Raw genomic sequence first — 19,597 nt, 5'->3', positions numbered from 1 at the left:
GAGCCACGCACCGCTCAGGTCTCTGCACCACGTGTCCCTGCATCGATGAATAATGTTCCAATGTAATAAGATTATTGAACATTTTTATTAATCAATTTTATATTTTTTTCACTTGTACAACAATTTTTTAATGCATTTTCATAAATAAAAATTGGTTTAAATATGAAAAAATATAGTGTAAAAAAACTCATTTTTTCCAGGGTTTTTTCAAAAAAAGAATTTTAACTATCTTATATAAAAAAGGTCATAAAACCAGTTGGACTTTCAAGAAGACATGTTAAACTATATCTTATAAAATTTTCGTTAAAAAATATGCAGTACAAGCTTCACAATACACGTTTAAACACGTGGGGTATCAAACACCCCTTGTGCCAGTAATGTAATTATTTTGAGGTGTGCCATTTAAGGTTTGAAAACGCTAGCTACAGCGTCGATCATTACATCATTGACTTTATAGACTATCATTTTAGATGCATGGATTTTAATTAAAAAAAAAAAAAACAACACAAGTTTTGCAGTCACCCTGCTCGGCATGTGTTTAATGGTCCATTTTTTCAAAACCAGGTAACATCTGTTGAAGAAGTTCCGCCCCCAATCATAGAGCTGGGTCCAGCGAATCAGACCCTGCCTCTGAATTCCATCGCTTCGATGCCGTGTCGTGCCGTTGGCACGCCAAATCCAAAAGTACACTGGCACAAGGACGGCGTCCTGGTGAAACTAGGAAGTCGGATAACAATGGCCAATAACGGTACCCTTTTCATCGACGATCTGCAGACAAGTGACTCCGGGCTATACACGTGCATCGCCTCTTCGGAATCGGGAAACACTTCCTGGTCCGCTGCCTTAACAGTCAGCTCGACAACGACCCTTCACAGCACACCGGATATTTCCGCTCTGCCGCAAAATCCGAGCAAACCCAGAATAGTCAACACCACCAGCAGCAGCGTCACTTTAACCTGGAGTCCAGGTCAAGAAGGCCAGAGCAAGATTATTGGATACAACATTGAGTATTTTAGTAGCAACCTGAACACTGGCTGGGTTCTCGCAGCAGCTGGAATTACTGATGATACCTACACGGTAAGTTTCCAGGGCTCATGTTCCGAACATTTTTATTTCACTTTACAGCTTAAGGGGCAGTTTGAAAAAAAACGTGTCACGATATTTTGGACAATTAAATCGTCCAGGTTGACGTCAAAATTACGAAAATCAAACCACTCTTTTAAGTTAACATTTGTTCTTTGATTTTATTTGACAAATATCTTAAATAAAAAACACAAAAGACACGAATATAATATTTTATCAGACAGCACAGCTGAAAAATATTTCAAAGCGAGGGAAAGAGAGTGATTTTTCACGTTAATTGCGGGATAAATTCTTTTGCATGAAAAGAATTTAAAGTAATTTAATTTTCAAGGTGATAGTTGAGTTTTTAATCATCTAGTTGAATCTCCAAGCGAAAAAAGATGAATTTTCAAGCAAGAAAGATTAATTTTCAACCAAGAACTTTTCTATCAACAAAAAAAATGAATTTTCAATCCAAGAGGACATATTTTCTGTCCAAAGGGGCGAATTTTCATCAAAGCAGTTAAATAATCGCAAAAAAGATAAATTTTTAATGAAATAGTTGCACTTATAACTAAATAAGTGAATTTTCAACATTTTCAACCAAATAGTGGAATTGTACAAAAAGAAGAATTTTTTTAGAAGGCAGTTCAATTTGCAATCCAAAAGGACGTATTTTCTAATCAAAAAGACGATATTTCAACAAAATATTTAAATTTTCAGCAAAAGAGTTTAAATTTTTAAACAAAGTAGTTTATTTTGTTGACAAAATAATTATTTTTTTAACATAATTTTTGAATTTTCAATAAAGAATACCAATTATCAATGTCAGATTAAACTTCAAACGATTATAATTTGGAATAAAGAACAGTCGATTTTAACCAAAAAGATAAATTCACAACGAAAAATTTAATAGCTGGTATTTCAACAAGAAAATATTTCAGTTTTTATTCCAAAAAAAAATTGGACTTTTAACCGAAAAAGATAAAATTTGTACTAAAAGAGTTCAAATTTCAAACCAAAAAGACGAATTTTCAACACTACAGTTGAATCTTTAACCAGGAAAAATTTTCGAGTAGAGAAAAATAAATTTCAACCAAATTGTTGAATTTTCAAACTAAAAAGGCGAATCATCTAGAAAACAGTTAAATTTTTAACCAAATGGTTAAATTTTCCACCAAAATAATAGAATTTCTAGTTTAAAAAATTAATTTTGCAACAAAGCAGTGGAATTTTCGACCAAAAAAGATGAGCTTTCAACAAAATAGTTAAATTTTTCATAAAAAAAAGTTGACTTTTTAATAAAATAGTTGTATTTACAACAAAATTGGTCGAATTCTAAAAAAAAAGATTAAACTTCAACCAAAAAACGGTTGTATTTTCAACCAAAAAAATGTTCAAACAACAAGGGAGAATTTTTTACAAGACAATTTAATTTTCGATCCAAAAGATCGAATTTTCTAGCCAAAACGACAAATTCTCAACGAAGCTGTTATATGTTCAACAGAAGAATTATACTTTTAGCAAAAAATTTGATTTTTTCACAAAATAAATTCGAATTTGACTAAAAAGGTGAATTCTCAACGAAATATTTAATAGTTGATATTTAAATTAGAATTTTATTTTATTTAAAATAAAAAGCAGTTGGATTTTTAACCAAAAATGATCAGATTTCCAACAGAAGATATCCAATTTCAAACAAAAATAGCGAATTCACTAGAAAACAGTTGAATTTTCAACCAAACCTTTAATTTTTCACCAAAATAATAGAATTTTTAGCACAAAAAAAAAAGAATTTTTAACAAAGAAGTTGAATTTTAGACCAAGAAAGATCATCTTTTACCGAAATATTTGTTTTTTCAATCAATTAATTCAATTTCTAGCAAAATATTTGCATTATCTACTAAAACTATTGATCTTAAATGAAGGAGCATGAATTTTCAAAAGAGAAGTTGCAATTATAAACACATAGTTAAATTTTTAATGGAAGGCGTTTTTTCAGTTAAGAGACAAGAACAATTTTAACAATATTATTTGAATTTTCAAGTCAAAACAGCGTATCCTCTACAAAACAGTTGAGTTTAAAATTGAAAAAGAGGAATTCTCAGTTAAACAGTTACATTTTTAAGTCAAAAATACAAATTTTTTAGAAAAAAATTAAATTATCAAGAAAAAAGTTCATTTTGAACAAAGTAAATAATTTCTTAAGGAAAAACTCAATTGAAAATTAAATAATTGCATTTTTATTTAAAAGAATTGAAATTTTAATAAAGAAGACTCATTTTAGATTAAAAAAGAAGGATTTACAACAAAATACATAAATTTTCAACCAAATAGTAAAATTTTCAACTAAAAACGATCAATTTTTAATCAGTAAAAAATAGGTACGTTTTCAATTTGAAAAAAAATTCTGATAAAGAAAACGAAGTGTCATCAAAATAGTTCAATCTTCAACCTTTAAAATTAATTATTTTTTTTAAGTAGTTAAACTTTCAATTAAGTATTTGAATTTTCAACGAAAAACGATTAATTTTCAGCCAAAAAAAAGACAGTTAAATTTTTAGTCAAGAAAATTAATTTTCAACTAAAATAAACACGAAGTTTAAAAAAAATAGTTACATTTTCAATCAAACAGAATTTAAAAAAATTGAATTCTATACCAAACATATAGTAGTATAAATAAAATATATATAATAATATATAATATAATACTTTTTTGTTAAAAAGAATTAACTTTCATCGATTATTATTATTTTCTTATTAGATTCTATTATTTTAGCCCCTTAAAAACGTTTTAGTTAGTTTTTTATTTATTTTCAGTTTAAAAAATAATTTTGCACCAAATTAAGGAGGTATGTTCAAAATACTTAAATTCTCAACCAAAAAAAATGAATTTTCAAACAAGAAGATTAATTTTGTACCAGAAAGTCGAGTTTTCTATTAAGAAATTAATTTTTAACAAAAAAGTATGTTTCTAACGAAAATTAATGAATTTGTAAACAAGAAGAATAATTTTCCAAAAAAAGTTCATTTTCAACCACATAGTTGGATTTTCCACTAAAAACATCCATTTTTAAGAGTAGTAAAACGAATAAATTAATAATAAATTTATTCTATTAATTTAATTTCAATAAAATACATGAATCTTCATCCCAATGGTTCATTTTCAAACTGAAATAAGCGAATTTTCTAACCAAAAGCGGATAAGTCAAGTTTTCATAAATTTTCACAACTAATTTCCATAAAAATAGTTTTTTTTTTTTTAACGAAAGAGATGAATCTTTAAAAAAAACACGTAAAATGCAATAGTATAAATTATTACTAAAAGAAAATTGTATTTGTTTTCAGGTAACGGACTTGAAACCAGATACCAGCTATGTTTTCTTAGTGCGAGCAGAAAATAGTCAAGGTTTGTCGTTGCCTGGTCCTTTGTCCGACGTAGCCCACACAGTTAGTGCAAATCAACCTGCAATTCCGCAGATAGAATTGATAAGAGCAAGAGACCGTCTCAACAGTGAGATTCTTCATTTGAGGGAAGTTCAGGCCCTCAGCAGCACTAGCGTAAAAATTATGTGGGATGTAAGTATTTAATGATAGTGACAAATTATTTTTGCTAATTACTAATTGCAGGCTATAAACTTTTGACACTATTTGATACTTTTTTTTCAAGCGATGACACTATTTTCCTATTATTTCGGGAGAAAAAAGACACTAGATACATTATTTTTAAATCAAAAAGACGAATTTTTAACCAAGAAAAATTTTTTAGTCAATAAAGGAAGACAAAAATCAGGAAAAGAATTTTCAAGTTAGAAACATGAACTTTTAAAAAAACAGTTGAATGTTCAGACATATAGTTAAATTTTCCATAAAAAAGACTAATTTTTAACCAAATAGTTGAATTTTAAACCAATGAAATTGATATTCTAGCTGACTAGAAGAATTTTCAAGAAAATACATAAATTTGTAATCAAAGAGATGAGATTTTATGCAAGCAGATCTATTTTCTATAAAAAAATACGGATTTTCAACAAATTACGTAAATCAACTAATACTTTAAACAACTTCATTTGATTAATTTTTAGTTTCTGTTTTTTTTTCGTTTCTGGATTTTTAAACGAAATAGTTGAATTTTTAAACCAAGAACTTTATTAATTTTGAGCCAAAAGCGGGGTAGTAGTTAAATTTTAGTTGAGGAGAATTAATTTTCAATAAAGAAATGCATTTTCTACAAAACAGTTTAATTTTGTACCAAATTGTTGAATTTTTAAGCAAAAAAGACGAACTTTCTATAAAACACAGGGTGACCCCTGGACCGGGACACCGGAATTGTTATGTTTTTCAATTATGCTATTATTTAGCTTACAATGCGTGATTAAAATTTTTTTTACTTTAAACCTTTTCTATTTAAAATTTTTTGTTCTAAGCTTACATTTTTAATTGAAAGAATTTTTTAATGATTAATTAATTTTTTAAAGACTTGAACGATTAAAAAATAAAAGCCTTTGATGTTGAAAATCTTACATAAAAAATATTTTTATTTTATAAATAATTTTTCTTTAATTTATCTGTACTTTAAGTAATAAAGAGTGAACAAAAACGATTTAACAAAACGATTTTAAGCTGGTTCAAAATTTAAGAATTTTCAAATTTTAACGTTAAAACGTAAACGGCTTCAAATTAAAAGTCTTAGTCATTAAACAAATGTAAACGTGTAACTGAAAGTTTATAAACTATTTTCAAGTTAAAAATAACTTCATAATAATATATTCTTAACTAAAGGATTTGATTAAATTAAAAATATTGTTTCAGTCTAAGATATTCAAATTCTAACCCATTCAATTTCAAGTTTTTATTTTTAAATAAAGATTAATTATTGAATATTTAGCAATACTTGAATTTATATTTTTAAGACAAGTAAATTGAAACCAAATATTTAAAAGCAAAGAATCTTTAACCGAATTGTTTGACATAGAAAAGCTGGAATCCTTAAAACTTCGAAGAGCCATTAAACTTTTAACGTTACAATTTTAATTGTTATATTTGAAAAATGCTTAATTTGTAAGTGAAAATTATAAATTTTGATGTATAATTTATAAATGAAAATTTGTAGAAAAAAATTGAATAATTTTAAGAGATATTTAGGAGTTTTAAAAAGATGAAAAATTATCATGCAAATTTTAGAAAGTTTTCTTAAAATCTTGCAGAAACTTTTTTGGAAATTTTGATTAAATCTTTGAAAAACTCTTTACACAATTCTTGAAAATAATCCAATTTTTTTGTTTACAATCTGCAAAAATGTACATTTTGTTTTATATTAGGCGATCATTTCAAATTTTACATTAAGTTTGAATCTTTTCGAAACTTCTACATATGTTGAAATTACTCAAATTTCGCCTACAAATAATAAATGTTCAATTGTTACTTATACATCCAAATTGTAAAGAAATTTTCTAAAATTTGCAGGATTTTCTGAAAATTTTAGAAAAAAATTCAATTAATTTTGACAGATATTCAGAAGTTCTGAAAAAAATTTCCAAAATAATTTTTAATTTAAAACCAATTTACAACAGCTTCTAGATTTCTCAAAATTTTGAAATAAAATTTTGAAGCTTTCCAACAATGTTTAAACTATTTAAAAAAATTGTATTTCCGATTTAAGAAGTGGTCAGTTAAAATTTTTTCAATTTTCCAATATTTAATGTTTCTAGCTCAAAATTCCTTAAAATTATATAATTTTGAAAATTTTAAAGTTCATTGATTGATTTTTTAATTTAGAGCATTGAAAATGATAACGTGGATTTATATATTTTTATAAAAAATGTTAGTGAACATTTTTTTAGCTTTAGTGTTCCATTTTTTTTATTTCATTGGCCGTGAAAAATGTTTGTGAACCGCGAGAAAACCGGGAATTTATTTCGTCGATTAAAACGACCACCCTGAAACAGTTAAATTTTTTAATCTAGAATATGAATTTTCAAAAATAAAATAAAAATTCACAACCAATAAATTGAATTTTTAACAAAATAGTGAAGTTTCCAGTTAAAATAAAAATACTTTTTAACCAAAAACTTTAATTTTAAACTTAAAAAGATAAATATTCAACGAAAAATGTAATAGTTTATATTGTAATAAACAAATATTTAAATTTGAAATTTAAAAAAAGTTTTATTTAACCATCAAAGACGAATTTGAACCAAAATACTCTTTTCACCAAAAAATTAATAAACTCATAAAAAGATTAATTTTTAACAAAATACATAAATTTTTAAACAAATAGTTGAATTTTTAATCTAAAAGATCAATTTTCTACCAAAGTTGACGATTTTTGAACAAATTACATAAATTTTCAACTAAAACGTTGAATAGTAACATTTTTAAACCAAGAAAAGATTAATTTTTAACCAAAAGTGGAGTACTTGTTAAATTTTCCTTAAGAATTAATTGTCAATCCCAAAATAAAGCATTTCCTACAAAACAGTTTAATTTTGTACTAAATTGTTGAATTTTCGAGCAAAAGTGACAAACTTTCTATAAAACAATTGAATTTTAAACACCAAGGACTTTATTATTTAACATAAAAAGATGAATTTTCAACGAAAAATGTAATAATTGATATTTCAACAAAAAAAGATTTAAATAAAAAATAAAAAACAGTTTGAGTTAATCATCAAACACAAAACTTGAATTTTCAATTTATGTTTTTATAATTTCTAACATTTTTAACTAAATCGTTGTATTTTAAAACCAAAAAAGATCAATTTGGAACCAAAAGTGAAGCAGTTAAATTTTCCTTCCGAAGAATTAGTTTTCAATAAATAAAAAAACAAATTTTCTACAAAAAAATTCAATATTGTACCGAATCGCTGAATTTTTATGCCCAAAAGGGCAAATTTTCAAGTCGAGAACAATCAAACAGTTCAATTTTGAATTAAATATTTAGATTTTCAGTTTAAAATTACTTTTTAGTCCAAAAACTAATTTTCAACCAAGTTCTTCATTTCTGACAAAAAAATTTATTTTCTACAAAAAAAAAGACGAATTTTCAACCAAATATTTAAATTTTCCAACAAACTGTTAGATTCTCGAGCCGATACTAGGAATCTTCTACAAAAAAGTTGAATTTTCGACCCGAAATGGTAAATTTTCAATCAAAAAGTTCATTTTCAACCGAATTAGATTAATTTTTAACCAGACCGTTTCATTTTTAACCAAAAAGGTGAAATTTATACAGAAAAAAAATTAATTTTCAAACAAAAAAGATTAATGTCTAAAAAAATAGTTTAATTTTTAATGAAAAAGAATTTTTTAGTCTAGAAAGACATTTTTTTTATCAAATTATGGAATTTTCAAGCCAAAAATACCAATTTTCAAACCATGAATATGAATCGACGTCCAAAAAGTTAATTTGCAACTAATCAGTTGAATTTTCAAACTAAATTTTGTAGTTAAAATCACTTTCTAACCCAAAAAAACTAATTTTCAACAAAGTGCTTGATTTTTAACGAGAAAAACTCATTTTCTACTAACAAAAAGATGAATTTTCAACCAAATAGTGAAATTTTTCAACAAATTGTTAAATTTTCGTGCAGAAACTACGAATTTTCTACAAAACAATTCTATTTTCAACCTGGAATGGTACATTTTCAACAAAAAAAGTAATTTTTATCAGAAACAGATTAATTTTTAATCAAACCGTTGTATTTTTAACCAAAAAGGAAAAATTCCTACAAAAAGAGATGAACTTTTATACCAAAAAGATAAATGTTTAACAAAATAGTTGAATTTTTAATATTAAAAAATAATTTTATTCTAGAAAGAAACATTTTTCAGTCCAATGATTAAATTTTCCACGGAACAGTTGAATTTTCAAAGAAATAATCAATTTTCAACCAAAATTATTTGGAATTTCTTCCTATAAACTAAATAATAACATTTTAAATAAAGATTAAGGTTAATTTTTAATACTTCAAAATTTTATAAGCACTATCTTGAAACTATTTTTTTTAAACACTATTTACACTATTTTCGATCTCGAAAAGTGTGCCCGAGGCATGAAATTGTAAGATTCTCTGAACAAAAAACAAAAAAATCTAATATTTTCAGATTCTCGGAGCCGCAGACTTGGTTGAAGGTCTTTACATAAGATATCGTCAATTATCAGAGAAACCCGAATATGAAATGGTTACAGTTTTGAATGCTGGTGCTACTAGCTACGTCTTGACAAATTTGAAAAAGTACACTCGCTATGAATTTTTTCTCGTTCCTTTCTACAAAACAATCGAGGGAAGACCTAGCAATGTAAAATTAGCTACAACACTCGAAGATATACCCTCGGGATCACCAGAAAATGTTCACGTTGGAATGATCAATGTGACATCTGCATTTGTCAGATGGGCACCTCCGCCTAAAGATTCACAAAATGGACAACTCGTTGGCTACAAGGTATGAGAAAGAACTGAATTTTCTTTTATTAGCTCGCGTAATTTTTTGATTTGAGGAGAAAAATAGATTTTCATAAGTCAGGATTTTATGGAGACTGGCTAATTGGCGCAGTTTATTCAGCAATTTCTGGTGAAGGTCGTTTGTCACCAGAAATTGCTGAATAAGCTGCGATGAATGGGCAGCAAGGTCTCGTATTTGTTTTTCAAGTTTATGAGTTTTATATGCTTTTCAGGTTATACAAATAGAATTTTCCTACGGTTATTGTTAAATTTAAAAAGATTTTTTTATATTTCTGATGTGTCAGATTAAAGCATTAACAAGAAAGTTATTTTTCAAACAAAGAGTTGAATGTTTAACCAAAAAAAGATCAATTCTCGACTAAGAATGTAATGCATAATTGACATTTCAAGTAGAAAATATTTTTACTCAAATCGTAAACAGTTGAACTCATCAAAAGAAGAAGAATTTACAACCAGTTGCATTAAAAAAAAAAAAGATTTTCACCAAAAGAGACAAATTTTCTACAAAATAATACAATTTTTATACCTAAAATATGAATTTTTCAAGAAGAAGGCTCATTTTAAATCAAACAGTTTAATATAATACGAAAAATATTCAATATTCTACCAAACAGGCGAATTTTCAATTAAATGTTTATATTTTCAACCAAAAAATTCGAATTCGCAGCGGAAAATGCAATAACTAATATTTCAACTAAACAATATTTTTAATTTAGATCAAGGAGAGTAGAATTCCTAAGAAAAAAATGAATTTTTAACAAAATAGTTTAATTCTCAATCAAAATACATTAATTTTCAACCAAAAATTTGAATTTTAAACAAATAAAGATGAAATTTCTACCAAAAGAAATGAAATTTTTATTTTCCTTTTAAACTGAGTCAATTTATTTTAACAAATTTGAAAAATCTTTTAAAATTACAGAAATTGACTTGAAATGTTTCAGATTTTTATAAATATTTTGAAATATTCATTAATAAGTAATGTTTTTATATAAAAAATCATTCAGAATATTATTCCCAGAATTTCTTTATTCTCTTGAAGCTTTTAAAGTTTATAATTTTTTTAGATTGCATGGATTTTAAATTATTTTTGAATCATTTTAAATTTTTTTAAAAATTCTAAACCTTCTAAATTTCTTTAAAAACGAGTTATATTTTTCCTATCATTATTTCAATATTCTGCAAAAATAAAAAAATTGCCCCAAAATATTTCGATTTTTTTTACAATTTTGGAAATATTTAAAAATATTTTTCAGTATTCTCTTATAATTTATTGTCCAAACTGTAAAATTATTAAAAATTTTCCCAGGAATCTTAAGAAATTGTTTTTATCATTTATAAATTCTTAAAAAGCTTTACATTTTATTTTTAAATCTGTAAAAACATTGCGTTTATTTTCAGCATTTTGGAAATCCAAATTGTCTGATTGTTTAAAATTATTTTTCAAAATAAAAAAAAATCCCATTATCTTTTCAAATGATTCGAATTTTTCCTATAAGTTTGAAAAAAATATGCAAAACTCTTTTTGGTAATTTTGGAAATCTTTCGGTACTTTTAAAAATATTTTTTAATATTCTCTAGTAATAAATGTTTTAAATAAAAAAAATTTTATTCTTTCATAACTTCTAATTATTCGTTAAACTTATTAGAATGTTTTATGAAATTTCGCTTTAAAATCTTCCATATTCTTTTCAGAATTTTTAGGAAATGTTTCCAAATATTTTAAAATATTTTCTTTAAATTAATTTTTTAAAATAATAATGTGTATCCCTGGAATCTTAAGAACAAATTTTATTATCTTAAAAATTCTATCTTTAAAATTCAAATCCAAAACCTTAAAAAGCTTACCAAATTTTTTTCGAAATCTTCCAATATTTACATTTTATTTTAAATCTTTTCAAATTTCAAATTATTTTGGAATCTTCTAAAAACTTGTAAACCTTCTAAATATCTTTTTTAATTATTCGATATTTTCCCTACCATTTTTTTATATTATGCAAAAATAAAAATTCCCTTGTAATCTTTCAGATTTTGTTGTTGTTGAAAATTGCGTAGATATTCTTAAATCTTTTTCAATATTCTCTTAAAATTAATTTTTTCAAAATAAAAAAATAATTTAAAATGTTCCGAGGGACCTTAAATCTTTAAATATTTCCTTATTATCTTGAAACCTTTCAAAATTTTCAAAAAGCTTCAAAATTCCACTTCGAAATTATTAAATTTTAGATTTTCTTATGTCTGAATTTTAAAAATTATTTTTCAAATTGTAAAAGAAACTTCCGGAAATTTTATCAAATTATTACCTTAAAAAAATACAATCTTTCAACTTCAGTTCCTTATAAAGCTTCACCATTTTTTCTAACTTTCACAATTTACATTAAGTTAAAAAAAATCAAATTTTAAACTATTTCTGAATTTCTTCTAAAATTCTGAACCTTCTAAATATCTTTTAAAATTATTCGAATTTTTTCTAACATTTTTTATGTATTTTGCCAATATAAAAAAATTACCAAATTCTTTTTTTTTAGAATTGTGGAAATATTTTCAAATCTTTTCCAATATTATCTTAAAATTAATTTTTTCAAACAAAAAAAAAACATTAAAAATTTTCCGAGGAATCTTAAATCGTTAAATATGCCCTTATTATCTTGAAACCTTTCATAACTTTCAAAAAACTTCAAAAATTTAATTCGAAATTTTAAAAATTTTAGATTTTGGTATGTCTGAATTTTTAAAATTATTTTTCTAATTTAAAAAAAAATTCCGAATATTTTTTCAAAAAGCTTCACAATTTTTCTTTTTAACTTTCAAAATTTACATTTAGTTAAAAACTTTATCAAATTTTAAATTATTTCTGAATCTTTCCAAAACATCTGAACCTTCTAAATATCATTTAAAATTATTCGAATTTTTTCAAACTTTTTTTAATATTCTGCCAATATAACAAAATTGCCAGATTCTTATTTTTTGAGAACGTTGGAAATATTTTCAAATCTTTTTCAGTATTCTCTTAAAATTAATTAATAAAAAAAAATCATTATAAATTTGCCGATGAATCTTAAATCTCTAAATATGCCCTTATTACCTTGAAACCTTTCCAAATTGTCAAAAAACTTCGAATTTTTGTTTCGAAATCTTGAAAAATCTAGATTATGTTATAAGTTTTTGCATTTTTATTATTTTTCAAATTAAAAAAAAAACTAACAAGCATCCTTAAAAAAATCGATTTTTTTCTAAAAAATTTCAAAAAATCTGCAAAATTAATTTTTGATAATTTTGGAAATCTTTCTATATGTTTTAAAATATTTTTTAATACTCTCTTAAGATAAATGTTGTAAAATAAAGAAAATCATTTTAAATCCTTCTAAATATTATCTTTAAATTAATTTAAAAAGAAAACATTAATTTAAATCCCTGGAATCATAAGATCAAATTTCATCATCTGAAAAAATTCAATCCTCAAACTTGAAATCCTAAAAAAGCTTCAAAATTTCATATAAAAATCATCAAAAAATCTGCATTTCATTTGACAATTGTCGCTACCATCTTTTTAATTATTCCACTCCCATTCTTGTTCTAGATTCAAATCAAGAGCAACAGCAGTAACAAAATACTCGGACAGATGTCATTGAACGCATCCACAACATCAGTAATTATAAACAGTTTGACAACCGGCGGCCTATACACAGCAAGAGTAGCCGGCTTGACTCGTATAGGCCTGGGTCCATTTTCAGCTCCAACTCTTTTGAACATGGATCCCGGTCAATTGACTCAAATGCCGCCCAGAACTGATCCCAGCCACGGAGGCATGTCCGTTTTCCGAGAAACCTGGTTCCTCATCCTAATGATCCTGATGGTATTCACCATAATAGCGGCCCTCGTAGGTGTCCTCTACGTCAAGCGAAAGCAAGCTATGAGCAAACAGCTCGGGCATTTGAGCGTCCCGGTAGGAACGGCCAATGACATATGTCCACTGAACAAAGACACGCTCTGGTTGGAACGCGGTTGGAGACCCACCAACACGCTTCAAGGTTCCAACGACAAGGATTGTGAAACGAAGCTGCTGAACAATCAGCCCATGTTAGCTCCCGGAATCGTGAGTATGGGTGGATCCGAGTACGCCGAGGTGAACCTAACGACGTTTTACAACACAAGAAAACAGATACAAGCTCCTCCGGAACCCTACGCTACCACGACTCTCTGTGTCGGGAATCGAAGTCCCGACTCGATGGAAACGAGTGGACAGAAGTCGAATTCCAGTGATTCGTGTGTTAAACCTGACTATTCTAGTCTTGACTCGAATCAAGACCAGAACAAGTCGACGCTCTCTCCGAGCAGCGATAACACGAGTAGTGTCTACACTGATGAGAATGCTGAGATCCAGAGAAGACCTCAGTACAGGATACCGATCAACGATGGCAACTCGCAAACGATGCCCAACTGGTGTGACATGCTACCACCGCCACCGGAGCATCCGCCGCCTGTTTCTTCAAATTCCCTCGCAGCCAGAATCCAACATCAATCGGCTGCTGCCTTCAGTCCTCATCTGGGCAAGAGGAGCGCTCAGAATGAAATGGATGGCTCGATTTCAAATAACTCGCAGAGTCCGCCGACTCCTCCTGTCCGAGTTGGACCAAGTTGTTTCGCTTCCTCGCCCATGCCTTGGAACGGCCCAGGTCATCCGGAGGTAGCTAGTAGCTTACATGGAAGCGTTCAGCAGGGCAGGTATACAACTGTACCTCCTCAAACGAATCCTCCACCCGTCCCGTCCTTTCCTCAAGGATTCAGTCACTATGAATTCAAGCCGCAAGAGAATGAGTACGAGAGCGGCTCGGTGATCTACGGTCATCAGAATGGGGCCTCGGAAGATTACAGAAGTCATGATGCCTTCAAGCGTACCAATCATACCAATCCGCGAATGGAGCAACTCAGCAGTCTGAATGACGAGGTCTATCGACACAATGAGGAGATGTTTAGAAATGAGAATCTTTACCAGCCGGAAAATGATGAGTGGGATCGGAAATCGTGCGACTCGAATACGCATTCGGACATGTGTTGCTCATGTTCGGAATCCAGCTGTTTGTATGCTGACACAATGGAGTATAATAACCAGTTTCAACCTGCCTGCACGCACAACAGGGGCAGTTCGAGAACCAGGAATAATAGAAGTCCACGCAGAAGAACAAACAGGACTGCTTCGCCGACGTATAGCAGCGACAGCAATTACAGGCAGTGCGGTTCTATGAATTCGCAGGAAAGACTGAGGCACACTAGAAGTAAAGGTAAAATTATCAAATATTCTGGACTAGGATTACATTTTTTTCTTCGGAAAAAGATCTGCTCTATTTGCTCCACTGGGAATCGAACGACTTCCGATTGACGGTCGAGTTTAAACTATTAGACATATCGAAAGAAGAATCTTTTTTTCAAAAATAGACGCTATCTCAAGCCAGGCATTACATTTATGATAAGAGTAATTTAAAGGAAACTGTATTATCATCAGAGATAGTTACCATGCAAGAGAGATGAGAGAGTTGATTTTTTTTCAGAAGACAAATTTAATTTTAAAATTATTTCCATCTAGTCTGAAATGATAAGCTTTTTCTGTTATTTGAACCAACTTGTTGAATTTTCAAACCAAAAAGATAAATTTTCAACGAAAAATGTAATTTACAACCAAGTTCTTGCATTTCCAACTAACATGATGTATTTTCAACTAGAAAATATCAAGTTTCAATTAAAAATTCCGATTTTCAACCATAAATGGAATATTTAGATTTAAGGTAAAAAAATTAATTTTCATAAAAAAACGGATTTTCAAGAAAATAGTTAATTTTTCAACCAAAGATCTTTAAGGTTCTTCAAAGAAGATTAATTGTCTATTTAAAAAAATAAATCAACGAAATACATGAATTTTTAACCAAATAGTTGAATTTTAAGCTAAAACAGATACATTTTTATTTCAAAATTAAATAGTCTATTTTCCAGTTCAAAAATTATTTCCAACCAAAAATGAAACAAATTTTCTACAAAAGATTTAAGTTTTCAAATTAATAATTCAATTTTCTACCAAATTGTTAAATTTCAAAGACAAAAAAAAATAATTTTCTACAAAACATGAATTTTTCACTAAATAGTGAAATCTTCAACCTAAAAAATGAATTTTCTATTTAAAAAACAACGAATTTTTAACTAAATATTATTTTCCAACCAAAGGTATAAATTCCCAACAAAAAAATAGAATAGTTATATTTTTTACAAAACAGAACATTTTCTAACAAAAAGGTTTTATTTTTAAAAATTTTGAAGAGGAAAATCTTTTAACAAGAAATGAAATATTGAAATTTGTAACCAAAGAGGTGAATCTTACAAAATATCATTATTCAAAGAATATTAAAATTTTCAACAAATTAGTTAAATTTTCAACCAAATAATTAAAGCTTCAACCAAAAAGATTAATTTTCTATCAAAAGTTTAAGTTTTTCCCTAAACAAAAACAAACAAATTCCTCAAAACGCATGGACTTTCAACAAAATTGTTTAATTTTGAACCCAAAAAGAGGATTTAACTGCAGAACTGTTAAATTTTAAAACCCAAAATATGATTTTTTTAACCAAAAAAGTTCATTTATAATCAAATAGTTTAATTCTTTAATCAAACTGTTGAATGAAAAACAAATAAATTTTCGACAAAAAGTTAATGTACTACCATATAGTTGAATTTTCTACTAAAATAATCAATCTTTAACCAAAAAAAATTCATTTTTAAGAAAATTCATGAATTTTCAAGCAGGAAAGATCAATTTTCAATTAAAATAGTTAGTTTTTCAACTAAATGAATGAATCTTGAAAAAAAATCAAAAAAATTTTTAACAAAAGAGTTCAAAGCTTAGCCACATATTTGAAATTACAACTAGAATAATTATTTTAAACAAAGAAGATTAATTTTCTACCAAAACAAAAGAATTTCAACATAATACATGAGTTTTCACCAAATAGTTAAATTTTTTACTAAAAATATAAATTTTCAACTGAATGAACAAATATTTTTAGAAGTTAGTTATGTTTTCAAATGAATAGTTTAATTTTCTACCAAAATGGTCAATTTTGCAGGCAAAAAGACGAGCTTTTCTACAAAACATATGAATTTTCAACATAAAATTTAATTTACAATTAAACAGTTCATTTCTTAATAGAAAAGACGAATTTTCAACAGAATGCAAGAATTTTCAACTCGAAAGATCAATTTTCAATTAAAAATGTTAATTTTAAACCAAAAATGAAATAGGTACATTTTTCGTTAAAAAATTATTTCTCATAAAAAAACAAATTCTACCAAAATGGTAGATTTTTTAAGCAAAACAATATAAATTGTAGGAAAAAAATGGTTTTTAATGAAATAGTTTAATTTTCTACCAAATTGATGAATTTTTAAACCAAAAAGATGAATTTTTAATTAAAAAAAGTTCAGTTACAACCAAATAGTTAAATTTTTCACTAAGTAGCTTTATTATGAACAAAAAAAGAGTAATTTTCAGTAAAAGTAGGTAATTTTAAACCCAATTTGAAGCAAATTTTCAAGAAAATACTTGAGCTTTTAACCAAACATGTTAATTTTCAACCAAAAATATGAATTATTAACAAATTAATTCAACTTCCATCCAAGTAGTTGAATTTTTTACCAAAAGATATATGACATTTTAACAAAATAGTTGCATTTTTAACAAAGTGATAAAATTTTCAACTAAATAATAGAATTGTCGGAAATATGAGAGTGATTATCAAACTTTTCAAGTTATTATTAAACTGTAAATAATGGGATTATTTTTTCTTTTTGCAGATAAAGTGCCCAGTTTCCCAAGAAACGTTGGATACCCGCCGCACAGTTCATCTGCTACCAACACAATGAGCAGCTCGGGAAGTCAGAGATACAACAAGTTGAACAGTCTCTTCATGAGCGGCAATAATCCAAATGCTACGCCCGAGTCCAGTCGATTAAGCGACCTTCGTGATAGTTAAGTCTTTTCTAGAAAATAAAGAAACAGCAGTAAAAGGCCTTCGATGACAACGATTGTCACAACTTACTGAGATATTATCGCTGGTCTACTTCCATTCGCGTAAGGCAGGGCTCACCAGAAGTTAGTCATTGACTGACATGAGTCAGTCATTGACCTGGAATGACTTACAGGGTCAGTCACTAATTATCGTGACTTACAGGTTCACTCAATGACTGGAATAACGTTCAGAGTCAGTCATTGATTTATATGACTGACACTGTCAGTCATTGGCTGAAATTATTGACAGTATCGGTCGTTAACTGTCATGACTTACAGGGTCAGTTATTGATTGACATGACTTACAATGTCAGTCATTGACGAGCTTGACTTACAGTGTCAGTCATTGGCCCGGTTTGTCTTACAGTCAGTCATTGGCTGTCATGACTTACAGTAGCAGTAATTAACTGACATGACTTACAGGGTCAGTCATTAACCAGAATGACTGAAAGTGTCAAGTCATTGGTTGACATGACTTAAATGGTCAGTCATTAGCTGACATGACTTACAGGGTCAGTCATTGTCTGATATGACTGACAGTATCATTCACGCCGAACTACGTTCCTAATCCTTTGTACAGTTTGTAGGATTCCTGGAAACCGAAGAAAAAAAATGACATAAAAACTTTATGTCAGTCAGGCACTTGTGTCAGTCAACGCCTGTTGAAAGTGGTGAATCCTGGCGTAAGGGCTGTTTAATGTCATGGACTTACCAGTCGACTAGGGCCGTAAGACAGGCAAAAACTACTTACCCTCACCAGCCGCGTGCAACACAATTTGTTTGTTCGATTTTCTGGACATAAACGATCACCTTTTCTAAAATAATGATTTGTGGTGCACGCGACTGGCACTCCTTGTACTAAAACTACATTGTAAATAATTACTGATGAATCTCAGCTCCACCTTAAATCCACGGAAATAAATTTCGTTTATTGAGGAAGCTATCTTTTGTTGCGTTGCACGATAATGGCTGCCAATCGTACAACACGTAACTTAATCATGTCGTTTCTTTCGATTACGACAGTATTGTTAGCATTACATTTTTTTCATCTGAATCTTGTGTGATTTTCAAAAAACAAAGACTGTAAAATTATATATATATTTTTTTCTTTTTGCATCTATTACGCTTAACACTCAGATACATACGTTGAATCTCATTCCCGTGACTTCTCTTTCACTCTTTATTCATTAGTTTCTGAACAGAGTGATTAAGATTCATAAAAAAAAAAAAATAATGAATATTTTTTTTAAAGATCCTCAATTGCCGAAGTGTCGGTACACCAGGTATAGTGTTTTTTTAAATTTTTTATTTTCATATAAAAGTAGCCGATTACTGTGCCATGTTTCAATTTTTTCTGTAGATAAAAAAGTTTTTTTTATCTACGAAAAAAAGCATTTAATACGGTATCTGCCGAACAAATTGTGTTCAATACACTTGCTTTTTTTTAATTATTCAATACCGCGAAAAATAATAAATATAATATTTGAACAAAAATAGGTTCCGAAATTTGAAGGAAAGATCAGCAGTAACAGAATAATCGGCATGCATTTCTTCCAGCTGAACAAATGATATTAGCGATGCATTATATTAAGATGTATAATCATATCACATGGTTTTGTATACATTGTACAAAGTTTGATTAGTCATTAGCTTTTAATTTACACATCATTAACACGTACGCATTGTAGTCGATAAGGAAAATTAAGGAGTATACTTGAGATTGTGATTGCATCGTAGGAATGATGTGCAAATGTGCTTCTAGTTGCGGCGTGTGCAGAAAAAATCGCCGTCGAAAACTATAAAACAAATACTCTTCTAGACGTTTAGTGGAGAGATTGACTCATTATTTATCCTATTCCGGAATTTTTTCACTTCAGTAATCTCATTTGACATTAAAAACAAAAACCTTATAGAATTAATTTTTTATAAATTAATTGTTTTATAAGTATTTTTGTCTTGACAAAACTGCCGGTATTATTGTCTTGCCCCCCCCCCCCCTTTTTTGTACAAAGCTACA

General features: G+C 27.9%; 1 protein-coding gene across 1 annotated transcript in view; it reads left to right on the top strand.

Annotated features, from left to right (window-relative positions):
- Positions 1-18,835, top strand: part of LOC117176056 (roundabout homolog 2-like) — a 309,064-nt gene extending 290,229 nt beyond the window's left edge. The window contains exons 7-11 of the mRNA XM_033366055.1: positions 565-1,077; positions 4,411-4,641; positions 9,169-9,507; positions 13,108-14,809; positions 17,367-18,835. Of these exons, the coding sequence (XP_033221946.1) occupies positions 565-1,077; positions 4,411-4,641; positions 9,169-9,507; positions 13,108-14,809; positions 17,367-17,545 (2,964 nt within the window). The 3' untranslated portion in view covers positions 17,546-18,835. The remainder of the gene's footprint in view (positions 1-564; positions 1,078-4,410; positions 4,642-9,168; positions 9,508-13,107; positions 14,810-17,366) is intronic.
- Positions 18,836-19,597: the final 762 nt, after the last annotated feature.

This window comes from Belonocnema kinseyi, chromosome 7 (genome assembly GCF_010883055.1).
Source record: "Belonocnema kinseyi isolate 2016_QV_RU_SX_M_011 chromosome 7, B_treatae_v1, whole genome shotgun sequence".
Classification (NCBI taxonomy): Eukaryota; Metazoa; Arthropoda; class Insecta; order Hymenoptera; family Cynipidae; genus Belonocnema; species Belonocnema kinseyi.
This window is presented reverse-complemented; position numbering and strand designations above follow the sequence as displayed.